The 17,881-nt window shown below is 34.8% G+C and overlaps 2 protein-coding genes and 1 non-coding gene across 8 annotated transcripts; 1 reads left to right on the top strand and 2 right to left on the bottom strand.

The window, feature by feature from the left end:
- Positions 1–2,175: 2,175 nt before the first annotated feature.
- Positions 2,176–2,265, bottom strand: TRNAY-GUA (transfer RNA tyrosine (anticodon GUA)). The gene is given in 2 exon segments: positions 2,176–2,211; positions 2,229–2,265. It is a non-coding gene; the product is annotated as a tRNA-Tyr (tRNA).
- A 1,827-nt stretch (positions 2,266–4,092) lies between these two features.
- Positions 4,093–8,957, top strand: LOC120087696 (O-fucosyltransferase family protein). 3 transcript variants are annotated; one of them, XM_090317949.1, is made up of 11 exons: positions 4,132–4,402; positions 4,503–4,668; positions 4,946–5,135; positions 5,220–5,298; positions 5,433–5,503; positions 5,987–6,075; positions 6,857–6,980; positions 7,072–7,355; positions 7,548–7,677; positions 7,807–8,536; positions 8,730–8,957. In XM_090317949.1, the coding sequence occupies exons 3-10, from the start codon at positions 5,127–5,129 to the stop codon at positions 8,425–8,427; spliced, it is 1,407 nt and encodes a 468-aa protein (XP_090174075.1). In that variant the 5' UTR covers positions 4,132–4,402; positions 4,503–4,668; positions 4,946–5,126; the 3' UTR covers positions 8,428–8,536; positions 8,730–8,957. The 3 variants fall into 3 exon arrangements, with proteins under 3 accessions (XP_038900489.2, XP_090174075.1, XP_038900497.2); XM_039044561.2 differs by lacking the exon at positions 4,946–5,135 and having other exon boundaries at positions 4,093–4,402; XM_039044569.2 differs by lacking the exon at positions 4,132–4,402 and having other exon boundaries at positions 4,943–5,135.
- Positions 8,958–10,159: 1,202 nt separating this feature from the next.
- On the bottom strand, positions 10,160–15,496 carry UBP2 (ubiquitin-specific protease 2). Of its 4 annotated transcripts, none has more exons than XR_005484647.2 (4): positions 15,068–15,496; positions 11,983–14,708; positions 10,826–11,273; positions 10,160–10,678 (listed from the first exon to the last, which is right to left on the bottom strand). XR_005484647.2 is itself a non-coding variant. In XM_039044535.2 (3 exons), exons 2-3 carry the CDS (start codon positions 14,700–14,702, stop codon positions 10,441–10,443), a joined length of 2,958 nt encoding a protein of 985 aa, XP_038900463.2. In that variant the 5' UTR covers positions 14,703–14,708; positions 15,068–15,496; the 3' UTR covers positions 10,160–10,440. The 4 variants fall into 4 exon arrangements, 2 of the variants coding, with proteins under 2 accessions (XP_038900463.2, XP_038900471.2); XR_005484646.2 differs by having other exon boundaries at positions 10,826–11,233; XM_039044535.2 differs by lacking the exon at positions 10,826–11,273.
- Between the last annotated feature and the right edge of the window lie 2,385 nt (positions 15,497–17,881).

Genomic DNA, 17,881 nt, shown 5'->3' with positions numbered 1-17,881 from the left:
GTGAAAATATAGGTGTGGGAAGTGGTTCATACGTAGAATACAGAAGACTCTTTCATTTTTCTCTATTAAAAAAAAAAAAAAAAAACCCTGCCAATTTACCTTCCCTCTCCCAAAACTCTAAAGAAATCCCACCATTTCATTCCTTGTTGGAGAATAGCAAGGTCACTGAGTGGTAGTGTCCATATGTTTAGTTTTTGTGATTCATGTATTCAAGAAGAGTTTTTCTTGTTCGTGAAGAGAAAAGATCGTGATCTCGAGGACAGGAAAATAAAAGAGAAGTGATCTATAAGGGTGAGTTTTCTCTTCATTTTTCTCTATGGTAAAGCATGTTTAAGTATAATTGTTTATTCTATAAATCTATATGTTTAATTCTCTGTATTTTGTTGTTTTCAAAATTGAATGTCAATGTCACAGCGTTCATACGCTTCCGCAAGGAATTCCATTCAATTCATAAATTACCTGCTCTATTTTGTTTGAGTTGAGTCTACACCACAAAATACTCAAATTCTAAATAAAAAATACATAATAACACATGTGCCCTCAACATTATGTTGGATAATATGATATTAAATACATATTTTTCATCCGTTTCTAACTATGATAAAATAAAATTTAAAACATCCGTTAAAATCATCTCATTTAAAATAGGTTAAAAAATATTTTTGATCCCTGAACTTTTATGAAAACAACAATTTAGTCCCTAAACTTTGGTTTGTAACGATTTAGTCCATATACTTTCAATTTTGTAATGATTTAGTTCCTTAACTTTAGTATGTGACAATTTAGCCATTGTACTTTCGACATTGTAACAATTTAGTCCCTAAAATAAAAAGATTTATCAAAATTAGATGTCAATTTTTAATAGTTTATGATGTAAACTTTATATTTTGTAAAACTATAAAGTCTATAGTGAATTTAATGGTTTATTTATGCATGAAATTTCATTAAACCTAAACATTAATTTCTACAGCAGGGACTATTCATTACAAATTTTAAAGTTCAAGGACTAGATTGTTACATAATAAAGTTCAGAGATTAAATTGTTACCTAATTGAAAATATAGAGACTAAATAGTTACAAACCAAAGTTTAGAGACGAAATTGTTACTTATATAAAACTTTAGGAAGTAAAGGTGATTTTTAACCTTTAAAATATTTGTATGATCTACATATTTTAATCTCTAGATTGATAATTTTTGCTTTCTATTTTATCCTACAAAATTTACAAATTGTTGTTTTGTCATTCCTTTGTAGTAATGGCGATTGTTCAAAATGTTTAATACATTTTGTTTGAGATAATTTAGAAAAAAACTATTGGAATTTCAAATTACCTCATATAACTGCCTACAATATGTATAGTTTAGAACGTGAATGCAAAAAAATTATTTTGCCATTACGTTTGAAACTTCGAATAGTTAAAATGGTACTACTGTTTTTGTTAATACATGCGGTACTATTTTAGATAATATAATTATTTTAATAATAAAAACAATATAAAACTAATGTATATTCTAATTTTATTTTAAAATTGTTTTTAAATACAAAAAATGAATCAAAATATTTACAAATATAGCAAATTTTCACTGTTATCTACAAATAGACTATGATATTTTACTATTATTTTTAAATATTTTCAGGAATTTTGTCATTTAAATTTTCTTTTAAATATTTTAATGACGATATTTAATTATTTTCTTTTACTTTTTGAAATGAAATTACCTCTTTATTTAAACACCACAAGGGCAGAAATAGGACAAATATCCAACATAGCAAGATTACTTAAGGAATTTGGGAAATTAGATAACCATACAAAATCATCCACATTATCTCTCACTAATTTTACTATTTTGTGCGTGTGTAATGCATTTTCAAATATTTAATTTAAAAAATAAATTAACTTAAAAAAAATTGAAATAGTTGAATTAGAATATTCGAAACCACTCAAAATAAATTTGGAGAAAAATAAAGAGATTTTAGTGAAGTTTCCAGCCAAATCTGCAATCTCCTCTAATTAACCATTATTATTATTATTATTTATTAAACTTTATTTTTCAGACACTCAAAACAAAATTGTAAATTTCCACGTGGCCAGTACAATAAAATGATTAAATTTCAATGTAAAAAGAGGAAGAAAAAGAGGGGGAAATTGAAAAAGGGGAGAAAATTAACACAAAAATCCGACCTGCCGGATTCGAACCAGCGACCTAAGGATATCTGAGATGCATCACACTACAGTCCTCCGCTCTACCAACTGAGCTAAGGTCGGTTTGTGAAAATACCACTCGTATCTTAATATATCATTAAATTATTGTTATTATTTATTTATTTTTAGATATAAGATTTGGGATGAAAAATAACCAAAGATTTTAATTTCATGGGTGAAAATTCGAGAAAAATTGGTTGAGCCATGTTGCGACTAAAGAGGCCACGGATTTGAATTTTATGTATATATATTAAAAAAAAAAATTTAAATACTACTTTGTTGTTTATAATTTTAAGTTTGGTTCTTTTTTATTCCTCTATTTTTAAAAGGTTAATTTTGGTTAATTTTGGTTCGTGTACTTTCAATTTTGATTCATTTTGGTCATTGAACTTTTAAAAAGTGATCATTTTGATTCTTTAAAAATGAAAATGACGAGACAAAAAATTGTCACTTTTTAAGAAGTGTAAAGATAAAAATGAATCAAAGTTTAAAATATAACGACTAAAATGAGCATTTTTAAAGTATAAGGACTAAAATGAACCAAGGTTGAAGGTATAGAAGCAGAAATAAACATTTTAAAAGCATAAGAACCAAAATGAATCAAAACGAAAAATATAAGAACTAGAGTAATGTTTAAATCTAAAAAGAGAAGAATAGACCAATGGTCAAAACCCATTCAATTATATATGTACTTTGCAAAACAAATATAAATTGTAGATATTAAATTTGGATCTCGATTTACTTTGATTTATATTGTAAGGAGGTCAATGTAATATTGACGTAAGAAATATCTATCATACTAGAAAACTACTCTGTTCGTTTAGATTCGAAGTGGAGGTTCAAATCTTAATCTTTTTTAATACAAGTTAAGGAGATTACGATGGTTCATAGGAAAGTAGAAAATAGAAAAAATGGATGTGTGTTAGGTCACTGTCTATTGAAATAAATAATATAGAGAGTAAATGGAAGATGGAGACATGGAGGCGGCAAATGAAAGCAAACGATTTCTACATTTTTATGATTGCAACAAAAAAAAAAAAAACTATCTTTTTATTTTTATTTTAGAATATTAATAATATTAATAAAACATTTGGAAGCTTAAAAATAATATTGAAATAGAGGTACAAATATGAGAGTATTGATAATGATTTTTATCCTTAAAACAAAGATAAGATTGTTTTAAACTATTTTTGAAAGTTGAAAGAATATTATTGCGACATTTTCATAAAAGTTTACAAACATCATCAAAACAAATAGAAGTATAGTACACGGATGTACACGGATTAGATTAGAAGATTTTTGGATCAACTCAAAAATTTGAACTGGTCGATTCGGTTACTCGAATGACTCGAATAGAGTCTCAAACCCAACCCTTAAATTTTGGGCTGGGGGTTGATATTTATTAAATATCAAACTCCAAGATATTTATAAATTATAATCTTTATAAGTTATAATATATATATATATATATATCAATAATATTAGAAATTCAGGTTGGGTTGGGTCAACCTGAATTTATAAAAGTGTAACTCGAACCCAATCCAACCAAATTCAACCCAAAATTATGAGTTGGGTAGTCCAAGTTGTTCAAGTTGTCTAGTCATTTGAACACCTAGTATGCTATATAATTTGATATAAAATATATTTTTTTAAAAATAAAAAACAGGATTATTTTCAAATGTAGAAAAATAAGTCACCTTATTTATACATATAATAAAATATCACATTCTATTATACAATAATAGAAATATGTTAGTGGTAATGATAGATATTTATTAATATCCATCACCATCTATTACTAATAAACGGTAATATTTTACTATATCTAAAAATATTTTCAGCACTTTTATAATTTAAAATATTACCCTAAAAATGAAAATTAATTTACCCAGGGGAAGAATAAGAAAGGGGTCGGACATGAATGTGAATATTAATGGCGTTAAACCAACCCAAGTAGGACAAGAAGAAGAACAACTATCTTCATCGCTTCGCTTGTGCTCAACACAGCCAATTCTCCCTCGAATCTGCGCATGTCGGTGTATAAAAATCCCAGAATTCGATTCAGTTTCTTCCACCATCTTCCAGATCATCAGTGCCCGAACTTGCCAACTGCTCGGTTGTTCACGAATTGACGATCGAAATCGAAGCAGAATCTCCGACTTTGTGCAGTGCACACACTTCATTCCTCAACCATGAGAAGGTTGTTTTTGGATCTTCGTTTTCTCATACATTTTTCTCATTCAGGTTGTGATGTTTCCTCGTTTTCTTAGAATTTGAAATTTCAATTTCCTTCGCTGCAGATCAGGGCACCATTTACATCGGCCCCATGTGAAGCAAGGTGTAGGAGGATTGAAGGGCATGATGGGGAGGTTATCAATCGCTGTGGTTGTTCTCTTGATCTGCACAGTTTCATTGCTTGTTTCATCGACGAGCAAAGGTGGCTTTGGATCTGTCTCTCGCTCTGAGGTTAGTTGAGGCCGAGCTTGTTGCGTGCGATTATTTGCTGTTTATGTTCGCTGTTGCGATAGTGTTGAAGTAGAGTTCTAGAATGGCAATAACATAGTGAATGCCATGAAATTGATTATGTTCATTCTTCTTCCACTTGCGAAATATAGGAACAATGTTTCTCAGCCCATTATTTTATTGCTGGAATTTCGGGACAATCTCAATTCATTTTCCTGAAACAATTTCAAAGTCTGCATTACATTATGACTGTTCTCTATTGAAATTTATTTTTCAGCAGTGAAATCAAGATCACATTGTAGTTTTACAATAAAGTGCAAGAGTAGCCACCTTAGTCCTTACATTAGAAAAAAGGGGGTCTGATTCCGTTTTAATAGAGAAATGCATTGAGTGATTTTCTCATCATCAAGAATTACGATGGCAAAGAGAAAGCTATCTCGCATGAGGTAGTTTCTGGACACATGGAGGAGGTAGTAGGTAAAACCATTGTGGTAGTGTGTGAATATTTCAACACGATGGAAATTTGATATTTCATTTTATTCTTGTTTGGCCAGATCAAGGCTGAAGAACTTTGGGTCCATGCTGATTCTGGTGGTTGGAGACCTTCCTCAGCTCCAAGATCGGATTGGCCACGTATTCTTTGTTGCCTTTAAAGATCACTGTCTTCTGCATCCATATTATATTGCATGCTTTTTCCTTACGTTCATAAATTATGGTTTTATTGTCTTATATAAGATAGATTTTAAAACTCAATCACACTATGACAGCTCCACCGAATAAGAGCAACGGCTACTTGAAGGTTCGCTGTAATGGTGGTCTTAATCAACAACGCAGTGCTGTTAGTATTTCTTACATATCTTGAACTCTAGATTTTTCACTGCACTCTCAGTTTTTTTGTTTTGAGCAAGATGGAAGTTCAAATTTGAGTAGAAATCATGCTATTTATGTCCTGAAAACTGGGGCTTTTCACTTATGCATTACCTGGGTGGATTGTTAGAACAGACTAATTATCACAGAAAATTTAAAGATGGCATGTCTATAGACTCGCCAATGATGGATCATTTTAAATTATTAGTTGGCGTTATTGTGACTCCCCTTGGGATTTGCCGACTTAGGTTGGTCATTGGTAATGACGTTACCTTGTTTGTGATTAATAATAGAAGTCTCTTCCGTAGCTTTCTTCATCTTCTGTTTTTTTTTTTTTTTTTTTTTTTTTTTTTTTTGTTGGGGGGGGTAGCTTTTGTTTAATTTCTGCACCTTCTCTTGTTCCTCTACATCATATTTGGTTTCTCATTGTAAAATATTATTTTGGATATTTTAGATCTGTAATGCTGTTCTTGCTGCTCGGATTATGAATGCAACACTAGTTCTACCTGAGTTAGATGCAAACTCCTTTTGGCATGAGAAGAGGTATTTTATATTTTACTTTTGTGTCGAAAAAAAAAAAAACAAGAAAGAAAAGGTATCTCAGTGCTTCTATCTATTCTAGTCACCATGTATGTAGATGTTATGTTGTAATTGCCTACTTATTTTATTTGGTCTGTTGAGACCATGAAAACATGAAGTGATAGGAGCTTTTTCATTTTTCTTCTAGCATTTCTTTTGAAACATGGTGAAATGTGGGAACTCCTATAGTGATACACACACTCACACACGCATATCTCAATATATGGCTCCAATAATCCAATTGAAGTATGGAAAGTGACTGTGAGATAATGCCATAATAGTTTTGAAGTCAAGCCCCCTCCTGGAATTTTGTGGAGGATTCTTTTGATGTTGCATTTACTTCCAGCTTTTGAGGTTACACATTATCTCCCTCCCATAATGGCTTCAGTTTTTTTCTCAGCTCCTTAAAACATTCCCTTATTTCATTTATCAATGTTATCCGAAAGAAAAAATAAAATGTTCAGTGCACAATTTTCTCAAGCTAATCTTAAGCCTGAGAAATACCTAACTAGGCAAATTAAAAAAATATCTGGTTTGGATTTAATCAGCCTCCTCTGTAAACAGGAGCACTTTCAACCATTCTTACTAACTTGAATTTCGATTGGCATGATGCAAAACTTCTATATGACTGCCGAAAAACTTATTTCTTATGTACCAAAGCTTCAATTAAATATTGTCTCTCTTTCCACAGTATATTTTATCCTCCATAACACATTCCTGGTAATTATAGATTTTATTTGTGCAGTGGTTTTCATGGTATCTATGATGTTGAGAATTTTATAAGGACACTGAGATATGATGTACGAATTGTGGAAAGCATTCCAGATATATTGAAGAATGGGAAAACTAAGAAGATAAAACCTTTTCAGGTAAAAAAAGTCAGATGTTTGAGTTCTGAAAGAAAATTTCTTTTTGTTGGAAATTCATTAATTGTGTTCATGTTCTTTTTAATTGATTCAGCTCCGACCCCCTAGAGATGCTCCAATCAGTTGGTATACTACGGCTGCTCTTGAGAAGATGAGGGAGCATGGTGCCATATATCTCACTCCATTCTCACATCGTTTAGCAGAAGAAATTGATAATCCTGAATACCAAAGATTGAGATGCAGGGTTAACTATCACGCTCTGAGATTTAAGCCACATATTTTAAGAATTAGTCAGTCAATAGTTGATAAGCTCCGTAATCAAGGCCATTTCATGTCTATTCACCTTCGTTTTGAGATGGACATGCTGGCCTTTGCAGGGTAATAAGCATTTTCTTCATTTTTATGCAAGGTCCTGGTGGTTGCTTTAGAATACTTGGGTTCATCCCCCGACACTACTTCTATTTCTTCCAGAACATTACAAGAGGGGCTTAGGCATCCCCACTTTACCGTTTACTTTCCTTCTCGAGCAATAATGCTTTGGCATATTTACATTATTCGACTGGTTTGCAGGTGTTTTGATATTTTTACTCCTGAAGAACAAAAGATCTTGAAGAAATATCGAGAGGAAAATTTTGCAAAAAAGAGACTGGTTTATAGTGAAAGAAGGGCAATTGGAAAATGTCCCTTAACTCCAGAGGAGGTGACGTTTGCATATACACGTGACTAAAACCAGTTTATTACTGGGCGCTTACATTTGTCGTTTTTTTATTGACATGTAAAAATGATATGGTAAAGAATCACTGATGCTGCAGTCTTCTTTGTTCTGTAGGTTGGTCTCATTTTACGTTCCATGGGGTTTGACAATTCTACTAGAATATATCTGGCGGCTGGTGAGCTCTTTGGTGGTGAACGATTCATGAAGCCATTTCGTGCTTTGTTTCCCCGCCTTGAGAACCACAGCTCTGTTGAATCTTCAGAGGAACTTGTTGAAAATGTGAGAGGATTGACAGGGTCTGCAGTTGACTACATGGTTTGTCTTCTTTCTGACATCTTCATGCCAACCTATGATGGACCAAGCAACTTCGCCAACAATTTGCTGGGGCACCGTCTTTATTATGGCTTTCGGACTACAATCAGACCAGACAGAAAAGCTCTTGCACCAATTTTCATCGACAGAGAGAATGGAAGGACGGAAGGTTTTGAAGAAGCTATTAGGAGAGTAATGCTTGGCACACACTTCGGCGGGCCACATGATCGTGTTTCACCAGAGTCATTCTATACAAATTCTTGGCCTGAATGTTTCTGCCAAATGTCACCAAAGAATCCCGCTGATAAATGTCCACCAGATAACGTGTTGGAGATTTTGAACGGCGGATTGGTGGAAAGTCAAAGTGACAATGATTTGGATGTCTCAAACCAATCCAATTCAACTACCACAGTACGAAGATGAGAAACATATATGAAGACTTTAGCGAGCTCTTTACAACTCCACTCATCCAACAACACAGTAACCAATTCCAATTGAATAGGTTTTATTTACCAACGGCACTTGCCTCCAGGTAAATCTTATGGGTAAAAAAATACTAAGCATAAATCACATTTTTTTTTTCACGTAACATTCCTGCCATAGAAGGTCATTTGGTAATGCCCTTTCCTTTTGCATGATGGAGGACATAACAATGCATTCCTTTCCCTATTTCCATCATTTTGATTTTTGTCCTGTTGAATCTTTTTTTTTTTTGCTCTTTACAGGTCCGTTGGCATTTATTCTAGCATTGCAACACAATGACAGGACAGGAGGAGAGTCATGCCGATGCAACAGCGGATTCATTTAGGGTGTGTATAATGTACTTTCTTCATATGTTATACTGTTCTCTCGAATCAAATGTCCTATTTTGTAATGTAGCAATAGCATGTTTTGCACTCTGGTTCACACAACTCATGCAGGTAAAACTTTTTACGAAGTTCGTTCTCGATCAATCAATGTTCCTTTTGATGCCCTTATTTTAACTACCTTATTGAAGGTATGGAAGCTTCAAATTATGTTAATTCATAGTTCTAAAGATAAAATGACCGTGAATATGGTAGAATTAAGACGACTGTGAATTTTATTAGTAACAGACTAATAGTTCTTACAATGTAGTGAATTTGGCATATCTTTCCAAGGAGTACATGATAATTATCGTTAAACTATGCTTATTTTTACCAATAACGTCTCTCTTATCCTAAATGTTAATGATTTGTTTTGCTTTTGTACAGTCCCTTTCTTCATAGTACTTTGCTTTTTAATTAAAAAAAAAAAAAAAATTAAGATTGATGGAGAAATAGATACCTTTAATGGTTGAATTATTCTCATGTTGGCAAAGAAGAAAATCTTTGGATTAGTATCATCTAAACGACATTCATTTGGCATTTTCATTTATTTACAAAATCTGTGGCCAAATTTATCTTTTTAGTATAATAATTAGTTAATTCGAAGTTATTTAAAATCACAAATGGTTTTACCCTTTCTTGAATTCCAAGTGTGCTTCTATGGTCTATTATTCTTCGACATGGCAAAACTAGAAAAGCCTTGTCGAACACCTTATTTTCTACCTGTTACTATAAAAAAATTTTAGGAGTAAATCGACAAGTGAGAATTTGAAAGGTCATTTTCACCTCCACTGGAAAAGGCGAGAACCTTATTGACATTTTTCATCCATTTGTTAAAAATAAACATTTACAATCCAACACCAATTACCTTATATTGAGTGCGATGTTTATCTTTTAAGCATGTTGAACAATGAGAATAAATTATTCAATGAAACTGTGACGTGGTCCTGTTACAGTTTTCAACGCTAGCTGAATCTATATTTTGTGTGTTATTAGAGAGCATGAAAATGAAAACTCAAGGAGGCAGTCACATCGTGACGATGACCTCGTCGAACAATTTTTTGTCACGTCAGCTTTCAAAGTTAGCGCATTTACTCATGATCATATTAAAAGCACATTCGAGCCTAACAAAAAGGAAATGCATTTACAAATTTTGAAGTGCCATAGAACCATATATTCAAAATTTTGGATTCGTTTATACTAACCTGTCAGATAAATGTTCTCACTTCTCAGAATGTCACAGGGGAGAAAAAAACAGATGGAAGAAGGAATAATTTGAGCAAAAATGGAAAAATGGAAAAAAGGAACAATTTGAGCAATCATATCTCTCATATAACAAAAAATACAAAATCCGGGGTGACAAAGGCCAGGGTCTCAAGCCCTCCACCCCCTATTGGCAATGGCAATAAGACAAATTTTGTGATAATCATATTTCAAAACCTAGATCTAATAGATCAAAAGAATGGATTTTTACTGGGGGGAAAATTCTTTTGTAAAAGGTGTTGTACACTCACCTGCCTCTCTCTCTTCTCTCTCTTCTGTCTTCTGTTGGAAGTTATGAAGAAGTAAGCATGAGTTAGCCAAAGATTTTTCATGTTATCTCATAAAATAGGATGTATGCCTCGCAACCAAGAACCCGATCCAGGGTAACCTCATTTACGACGGCATCACTTGCATAATACCAAACAGAAGCATCTTCCTCAGCTTCCCCATTGCTCCTCTTCCTGTTGCCCCCTCTCATGTATGCAACATAATGGCCTCCTCTCATAGATCCGGAGTGCTCCACGACCCCGACCAACCGATAGTTACACTTGTCCCTATCCACACACCTGTGAACATAAATAAGCATAGTGTTAACTAATAATGTTACATTAAGTACATTTGTTCTAATTCATTCACCAGTAATCATCAAATTCTCATCCAGCTTTCGTATTGGTTGAACTCTCCAGGAAACTAGATATCATTTAAGTATGCACCTATTAAGAGAACCATTGGCGAATACTTCTTTTCAATGTAAGACAAAGAACACTTAAGTGTGACTGCAGTGTAGGAAAACTCCACAGGTCATGTACATCAGCGATCGGCCCCTGCCCTCGGCTCAGGGGCACTATGGACATGTACTTTGGTGAAAGTCTGTTGACTAGCGTGAGTAGCGTATGTAACTCCACATGAAAAATATTTTGTTAGCCACGGTTCTTCCTTTTGTAGCATGGATGGTGTACATGAATGTGAATCCATGAGCTATAACAGATTGGGTGAATCAAAATTTCCAATGCAATCTTTTTCGTCTTTTTGTTTACACCATCAGTTCATTCTTTTCTCGGATCAGGTTCTTGGATTTTTTTGTTCAATAAGAAATGATTTCATCGAGGGTACGAAAGGATCTACAAAAAGCTTCACCAATTACTAAGGAGACCACAAAACCTATAATAATGGAAACGTGGAGATTAAATGGAAGTGCTATTACCAAAATCAGAGATTAAATGCAGTAGAATGATGATGACCAGACAAGTGATTTCATTAGCAATCATAAAACAATGGCAGTGCTATCATCTTCCACAATCATCATCATCCTACCGGTAAATTCAAGATCTTGATTCAAAAGCTTAAAAGTTCCATATTGTGGTGCCTATACCATTGAAAAATGACAAGCAGCTTTTGGCCTGACAATAAATTGGACAAGGAGGAGCCTATGATGTATAATTAAAGGTTATGTTGATGTGAAAGAAAAAATTGCATCTCCATAGATCGTCTAGTCAACAACAGTGGTTACGAAAATGTTATGTTGTGTTTTGTTTACTATCAGTATCCCACCATGGTGCCCTTTCAGAATAAACTTGGAAAGTTTGATGTAACTTCTGAGCATCTCCAAGCACTTAGGTTAGAAAAGTAACATAGGATAAACATGGCATATGGGTGAATTTAACCAAGTATATGACAGATTGAGGTCCTTTGAATGGACAGGCGAAGAGGTAGCAGTTTACTCAATTTTACCTTTCCTTCCTTTACCCCACACCCCAATGGATTTTTATTTTTTTATTTTACACACACACATAAACCTAAATGGAAATTTTTTGTCTAGGGAAAAAGAAAAAATGTAAAATGCACCAGGATAAAAGGATGAAGACAATACCGTGTATCCAGGTATGGTTTAAGATCAATTGTTTCCTTGAATCTGATGTGGCCATTCAATTTACTATAACGACCCCGAGCATCAGGACTGAACCTCTTCATATGAATTGTCAAGATAGGAGGGGCCTTGTGAATAAGAAACCTCTTTGTTGCATCTCTTTTCACATTCACAATTGTTGAATCAGAATCCATCTCACCGTCCTCACTTTTTTCTGATTGATTCTCGGCAGATATTTGTGAACTCAAGAGCTCAGTATTAGTTTTTGCAAGTGCACTGCTTTTAGGATCATCGTTGGAAAGAGAACAACCGGATCTATCATCTGAATTCTCTTGATTGCTGGTGTTATTACAACCTGAAGAATATGCTAGGCCAGGATTCATATCTGTGTCAACCTTAGCATCATCCTCATCTAAAGGAAGGGAATCCGTCTTGCCTTTCTGGCAATTAGCAGGTTTTGTGCAATCTCGACTGGAACAATCTGCATTTTCTTTCAAATTCAAGCTTTCACCACTATTGTTACTTACAGAACCATTTGCTAAATTCACATTTCTTTGATTTTTTACTTCAACTGAAGAGTCCTCGTTGAAACTAGATGTATCACCCCCTATTGCAGTTTGACATCCATTTGCTACAGCTTTGCAAGCAACTTTTGATTGTCTCTTCATTTCCAGCTTTTGTCGTTGTAGTCTTTTTGAGCATTTCTCACAGTTATATCCATTTTCGTTGGACAGAAGTTCCGGCTTTGTGAAATAAGTTAGACAACTCTCCACAGAGACAGGAGCATCGGTGTTATCAACTTCCTCATGATCAGATTCACTATTAAAACTACTTTCTGCAACTTCATTCGACATGGAGGGCCTTGCAATGGGCCCTATAGCGATTTCAGGCTCATCAAACATATCACCAAGGCCAAATCCATCAAAATCTTCTTGAGCACAGCCCAAAATTGATGAGGAGGCCTGATCATCTTCTTTTGCTAATTCAGCAGTGGAACTCTCTTCCTTGTAAGGAAGCAGCAAAACTTCAGAGGCTTGAACCTGTAAAGGAGCTTCGGCATCCCATGAATTCACTGAAGAAAAATCTGGTCGTTGATTGGGCTCATTGTGAAGGGATGAAACCTGCATACTCAACCCAGAGACGCTTTGTTGTGAGTCGTCACTAATAAATAATTCAACATTATTTTCAGAATCCTGAATAGTGGAAATATCACAATTTTTGGCATTCAGTTCTGGTCCAAGGAAATCCATCCACGTCAAATTATCTGAAGCACATTCTCCTCCATTCTCAATCAAAACTTCTTTTCCCGACTCTTTAACATCTGAGACATTCTGAGAAGTTAAGATCTTCTCCATGATGGTAGTCGTGCTACTCGCACCAGCCTCTGATGGAAGGGAAGACTCATTACTAGATGATGGAACTGAGGCAATTTGAACTGTTACAACATCTGAAGCCTTGTCAGTTTTAGGAATCGTCTTTCCATTTCTCTTGGGTGGTAGTTTTGTCTTCTTTGCTCGAGAGGCTGGTTGGACCTTTTTGGCCAGAGGTTTCTTCATTGGAACGGGAAGAGAAAGATCTAGAAATGGCTCATAAACTGTCGATGTATGGCCACATTCTTTGCAACATACGGCACTTGATATTTGCCCCCCAAACATCTCATCAACAAAAGTAGGAGTGGGATTTCCAGATATTCTCTCTTCCTTAGAATTCGTCATCTTTCTCGAAGTCAGCTCTTCAGAAGACAATGTGTCGAGTAGGACGCGGAGCAATTCATGACTGTCATGTTGTTCATATCCTTTGAACTGAGGGGCTTTGGAAGAGATGGAGCCAAAAACTGATCTTGGATTTATCGAACCTTTCATTCTGGTTTCCATTCTTGCTTCTATAAAGATCTTCTTCAAAGCTATAGTTAAAGGTCCAACACATTCTTCCAATTTTGTGAAATGATCTCTCAACATATCAATGGCCAAGAGATTTTGAAGGATTGAATTGAAAAAACAAGTATTACCAAGATTAATCAATCCTTTTACAACATAATGATTTCTTCTGTCCAAATCACTTAATACCGAACTTTCTGATTCAGTTCCAGCTGTAACTTCACTACTCGTGTGCCATGTGTTCTTAACATCCACAGGCGAGGATTCCATTGACCGGCCCCGAATTAATTTCACCACATTAGACAAGTCATCCTTTTGTTCACCATTTTCTTCAGTTTTCTCTACTGGAAGTAAGGTATTGCAAGAGAAACACCATCGAAGCTGCGGGTTTTCAAACTGAATCACCACAGGGTGACGAGTTTGCCTGACGTGCCGAACAGCATGACTCTGAGGGTTTGTAGGAAGTCCAATACCCCCACAGGCATAATGCCCACACTGCAAACAAATCCAAATTGCTTTGGCATCAGTTTTTACATCCACAGAAGTTCCCCCTTTTTTCTTCCCATGTCTGGCCTTCCCCCTAGTTCCCCTTCTATCAGCTGAACTATCTTGACAATCTTCGCAGCTAATAGGTTCGGAAGACCCAAGTTTAGATGATAACTCATTCAAATTAAAGCATTTATCAAGATGCCGGCATTGGCTTTTCTCCTTCACAACTGGAACGTCCTCATCAGCAGTCTCCACCGTTGTGCTGTTTCGCTGGGGCACCTTCCTCGGTGAACTTGAAGATACCCGCTTCTCTTTCGGAGGAGCTCTATTGGTCTTCTTCTTAACTTTCTTCCCCATGGTTCCCTAAAAACAGATTCTAAGATACCATTAGAAACAAAGAAACCAATAATTGTCCATTGCACAATGAAATCAAATCGAACAAAATCAGCTACCACCAGAACAATAAAATCAAAATTTCGAAAAATAAATAACGAACCCCCCCCCCCCCCCCTCCCCCCTCGAACAATCGCGAGAAACTCCAAAATCAGCCATTTCTGTAAGTCGTACACAACCATTCACAATCCATATAACCTACAAACGCATCATCTTCTTCTAGGGAATTCTAACGAAGATCCAGAGCAATATATTCCACAAAAAGCTTCTTATGAACAACCAATCGGAGAGTTCAAAACAAAATAAGAACCAGAGTCGAAATCCTATACCTGGAATTGGAGATGAAGAGAAGCAAGACTGCTGATGGAAATTTACAGCGAACCCAGCAATCACATGAGAAAATGAAGATTGAAAGATTGAAGAATGAAGCTTCAAGATCTCGAGAGATTGAGATGGAGAAAGAGAAGTGAACACATTAAGGCTGGCTGCTGCTACTAAAACTCTTCTCAATCTGGAAGATGAAGAAGATGGTTCTTTAGCGTTAGATTAGTGAGGGCTTCTGAACAGAGAGAGATAGAGAGTTTCAGAAAAAAAGGCAATAAAGTGGGTGACAATATTTTAAAATAATTTCGCCAATTGATAATTATGAGGGAAACTAACAATTTATACTCGACTTATCAATTGAAATCTTTCTTTAATCATTCTATAAAACCCTGATTTTTTCGTACGTAGCAACTACATTTTTACAGATGAAATCTAAATTTGAAAGGCTATATTTAGGGTTTAAATAGGCTTTGAAAAGAAGAATAATAATAATAACTTTGTTTTTTTCTTTATCATAAAAATTTTGCTTATTGAAAAAAAAAAAAAAAATTTTAAAGCACATATTGACGAAGTTTTATCACATCATAACAAATCTTTATGAAGATTTATAACTTTATAAATTCTATCTTTTAAGATCGAGACTAAATTTATTATCTAGTATTTTTTTCTTTCAATTAAATTTATTGTTAGATGATATATAATTAAATTTAATTCATCAACTAACTTAATTTTTTTTAATCAATTGACGATTTAATATTTATTGTTATTGTTTCCTCGTTAAAATATGTAGATTTTTTTTTCCAGTTTTTATAAGATCGGACGAATAATCACAGTTATAAAACTGTTGCTAGAAGTGACTTACCTTTCACGAAGATGATCATAAGTGACTTGACCATAATTCTGAGTGGGTTGTGAACTTTCTGCCTATAATGGCGGTCCTTTGATCTGTATGGGTGAGAGCGAACAGATTCACCAACTCAACATGTCTATCATTTTGGAGATTTGTTTGATTAGAGAGCTGGGAACACAATTAATTCATTCCTTCCCATTGTTAGGGTTGGTAGATACATTGCTCGCTTAAGAGCTAATTTCGAGTCTTGAACAATGTGGCGTCATACCATCTCTTGGACCGAGAGGGGTTAAGTTATTATTGGAGATCAATGGTATTCAAGGAGTTAGACGTAGCTACAAGGGTAAAACGGTAATTTTGACCCAACTATACTTATAAGCAATTTGTGAAGGGTCAACGCACTATTGATTGGTTATATCCAAGGGACATATAAATATATCTATAGTGCGAATAGTGCAGTTGTTGATCTTTAATAGAGCGATAAAAAATTAATGAAGATTGATTAATTTAATTAAACTTGATTAATTAATTCAATCTATAGGTTCATAAGGTCTCCTTGTTAGCTCAATAAGGATTGATGATAATCTAATTATTTTGGATTAATTTGAATTGTTCAAATTAATTAAAGGGAATTAATTGTATAAGATACAATTAGTATAATGTATATGATACATTATAATATAAAGTTTTAGTGGGAGAAATAAATGTGTGAATATGATTCATATTAATACTATATATTACATGAGAGAATAATAAATTATGGGTTATATTATATATGATATAATATAAATAGTAAGTTATGTGTTATATATGTTGTAACGTATAGTTTAATATGATATATATTAAATGTGAAACCCATAGCCCATTTTCCCTTTATAGCAGAAAATAAAAGGAATTAACTAAGAGTTAAATTCTAGGACAAGAGTAGGAAGATCCCTAAGTGATGCAAAGAATTTAAGTAATCTGAAAATAAACCATAACTAGTAAAGATGTGGCTAAGTATAATCATGCTGTGAAAATAACTAAGTGTTGGACTAGGCATTGCCATGTGTTGTCCATAAAATTGTGAGAGATTACTTGGGCAATGGGAGAGGTTGAAGTAGGGCTAAGAATAACGCATACGGCAGCTGTTGCTCTTGGAGGTTAGATCAATGCATAGGGTTCGACGGCTGCGTTGGATGTGTTGGACACGAGGATATGCGTCCATACGGTTGAAGGCATCCAGCTGAAAGAGATGCGTTGGAAGGTTGCGGTGGTGCGAGGGTAGGCGATGACGCGAGGGTATGCGATGACGCAATGCGAGGCATGCGCTAGAGGGTGGCATGCAGCGATAGAGGCAGACACGTTGGATGCGTTGGACTATGTGGCCGATGGTTTACGATAAAAGGTATGCGTTGATACCATGCGACCGTCCTACGCATTGATGCCATGCGATCGTCCTATACGTTGATGCCATGTGATCGTGCCATGTGTTGGAAGTAGACGATGACATGCACGATGGATACGTTGGATGCGGCGATTTTGCTAAGGCATAGGCCATGCGATGGGAAAAGCTAGGAAGGACGCATAGTGGTTTGCTCTTGCGATTGTTAAGGCTTGCGATGACAAAGTAAGTAAGTTGGGTTGCGTTGTAGAAGATGCGATGGTGTTGAGTTGAAAACCAAGTGGAGACAAAGGTTTCTATGCGTTGATGGTATATTATGCATTGATGGTATATTATGCTTTGATGGTATACTATGTGTTGATGGCATACTATGCGTTGATGACATACTATGCATTGATGGCATATTATGCGTTGATGGTATACTATGCGTTGATGGCATACTATGTGTTGATGGTATACTATGCGTTGATATTCGAGGCTAGCAGTATGTGTTGAAAAGGAGTGTTGCGCATCATCCTAGTTGAATGCATATTGAATTGGATGGATGCATATGAAGGATGAGCGCATATGGAGAATGAACGTATA

The sequence above is a fragment of the Benincasa hispida genome, chromosome 1 (assembly GCF_027475165.1).
Source record: "Benincasa hispida cultivar pf3 chromosome 1, pf3_genome.v1.1, whole genome shotgun sequence".
Lineage (NCBI taxonomy): Eukaryota > Viridiplantae > Streptophyta > Magnoliopsida > Cucurbitales > Cucurbitaceae > Benincasa > Benincasa hispida.
The sequence above is the reverse complement of the archived record's forward strand: the minus strand, read 5'-3'. Positions and strand labels throughout refer to the sequence as shown.

What these genes read in the sequence shown, in the direction of transcription:
- LOC120087696 (XM_039044561.2), top strand. An exon ending in TCCAAGATCGGATTGGCCAC is followed by an intron (nt 5,299 to 5,432) that starts GTATTCTTTGTT and finishes ACACTATGACAG; the next exon opens with CTCCACCGAATAAGAGCAAC. An exon ending in TCCTTTTGGCATGAGAAGAG is followed by an intron (nt 6,076 to 6,856) that starts GTATTTTATATT and finishes TTATTTGTGCAG; the next exon opens with TGGTTTTCATGGTATCTATG.
- UBP2 (XM_039044535.2), bottom strand. Translation starts at nt 14,702, where the DNA reads ATGGGGAAGAAAGTTAAGAAGAAGACCAATAGAGCTCCTCCGAAAGAG. An exon ending in AAACCATACCTGGATACACG is followed by an intron (nt 10,679 to 11,982) that starts GTATTGTCTTCA and finishes TTATGTTCACAG; the next exon opens with GTGTGTGGATAGGGACAAGT.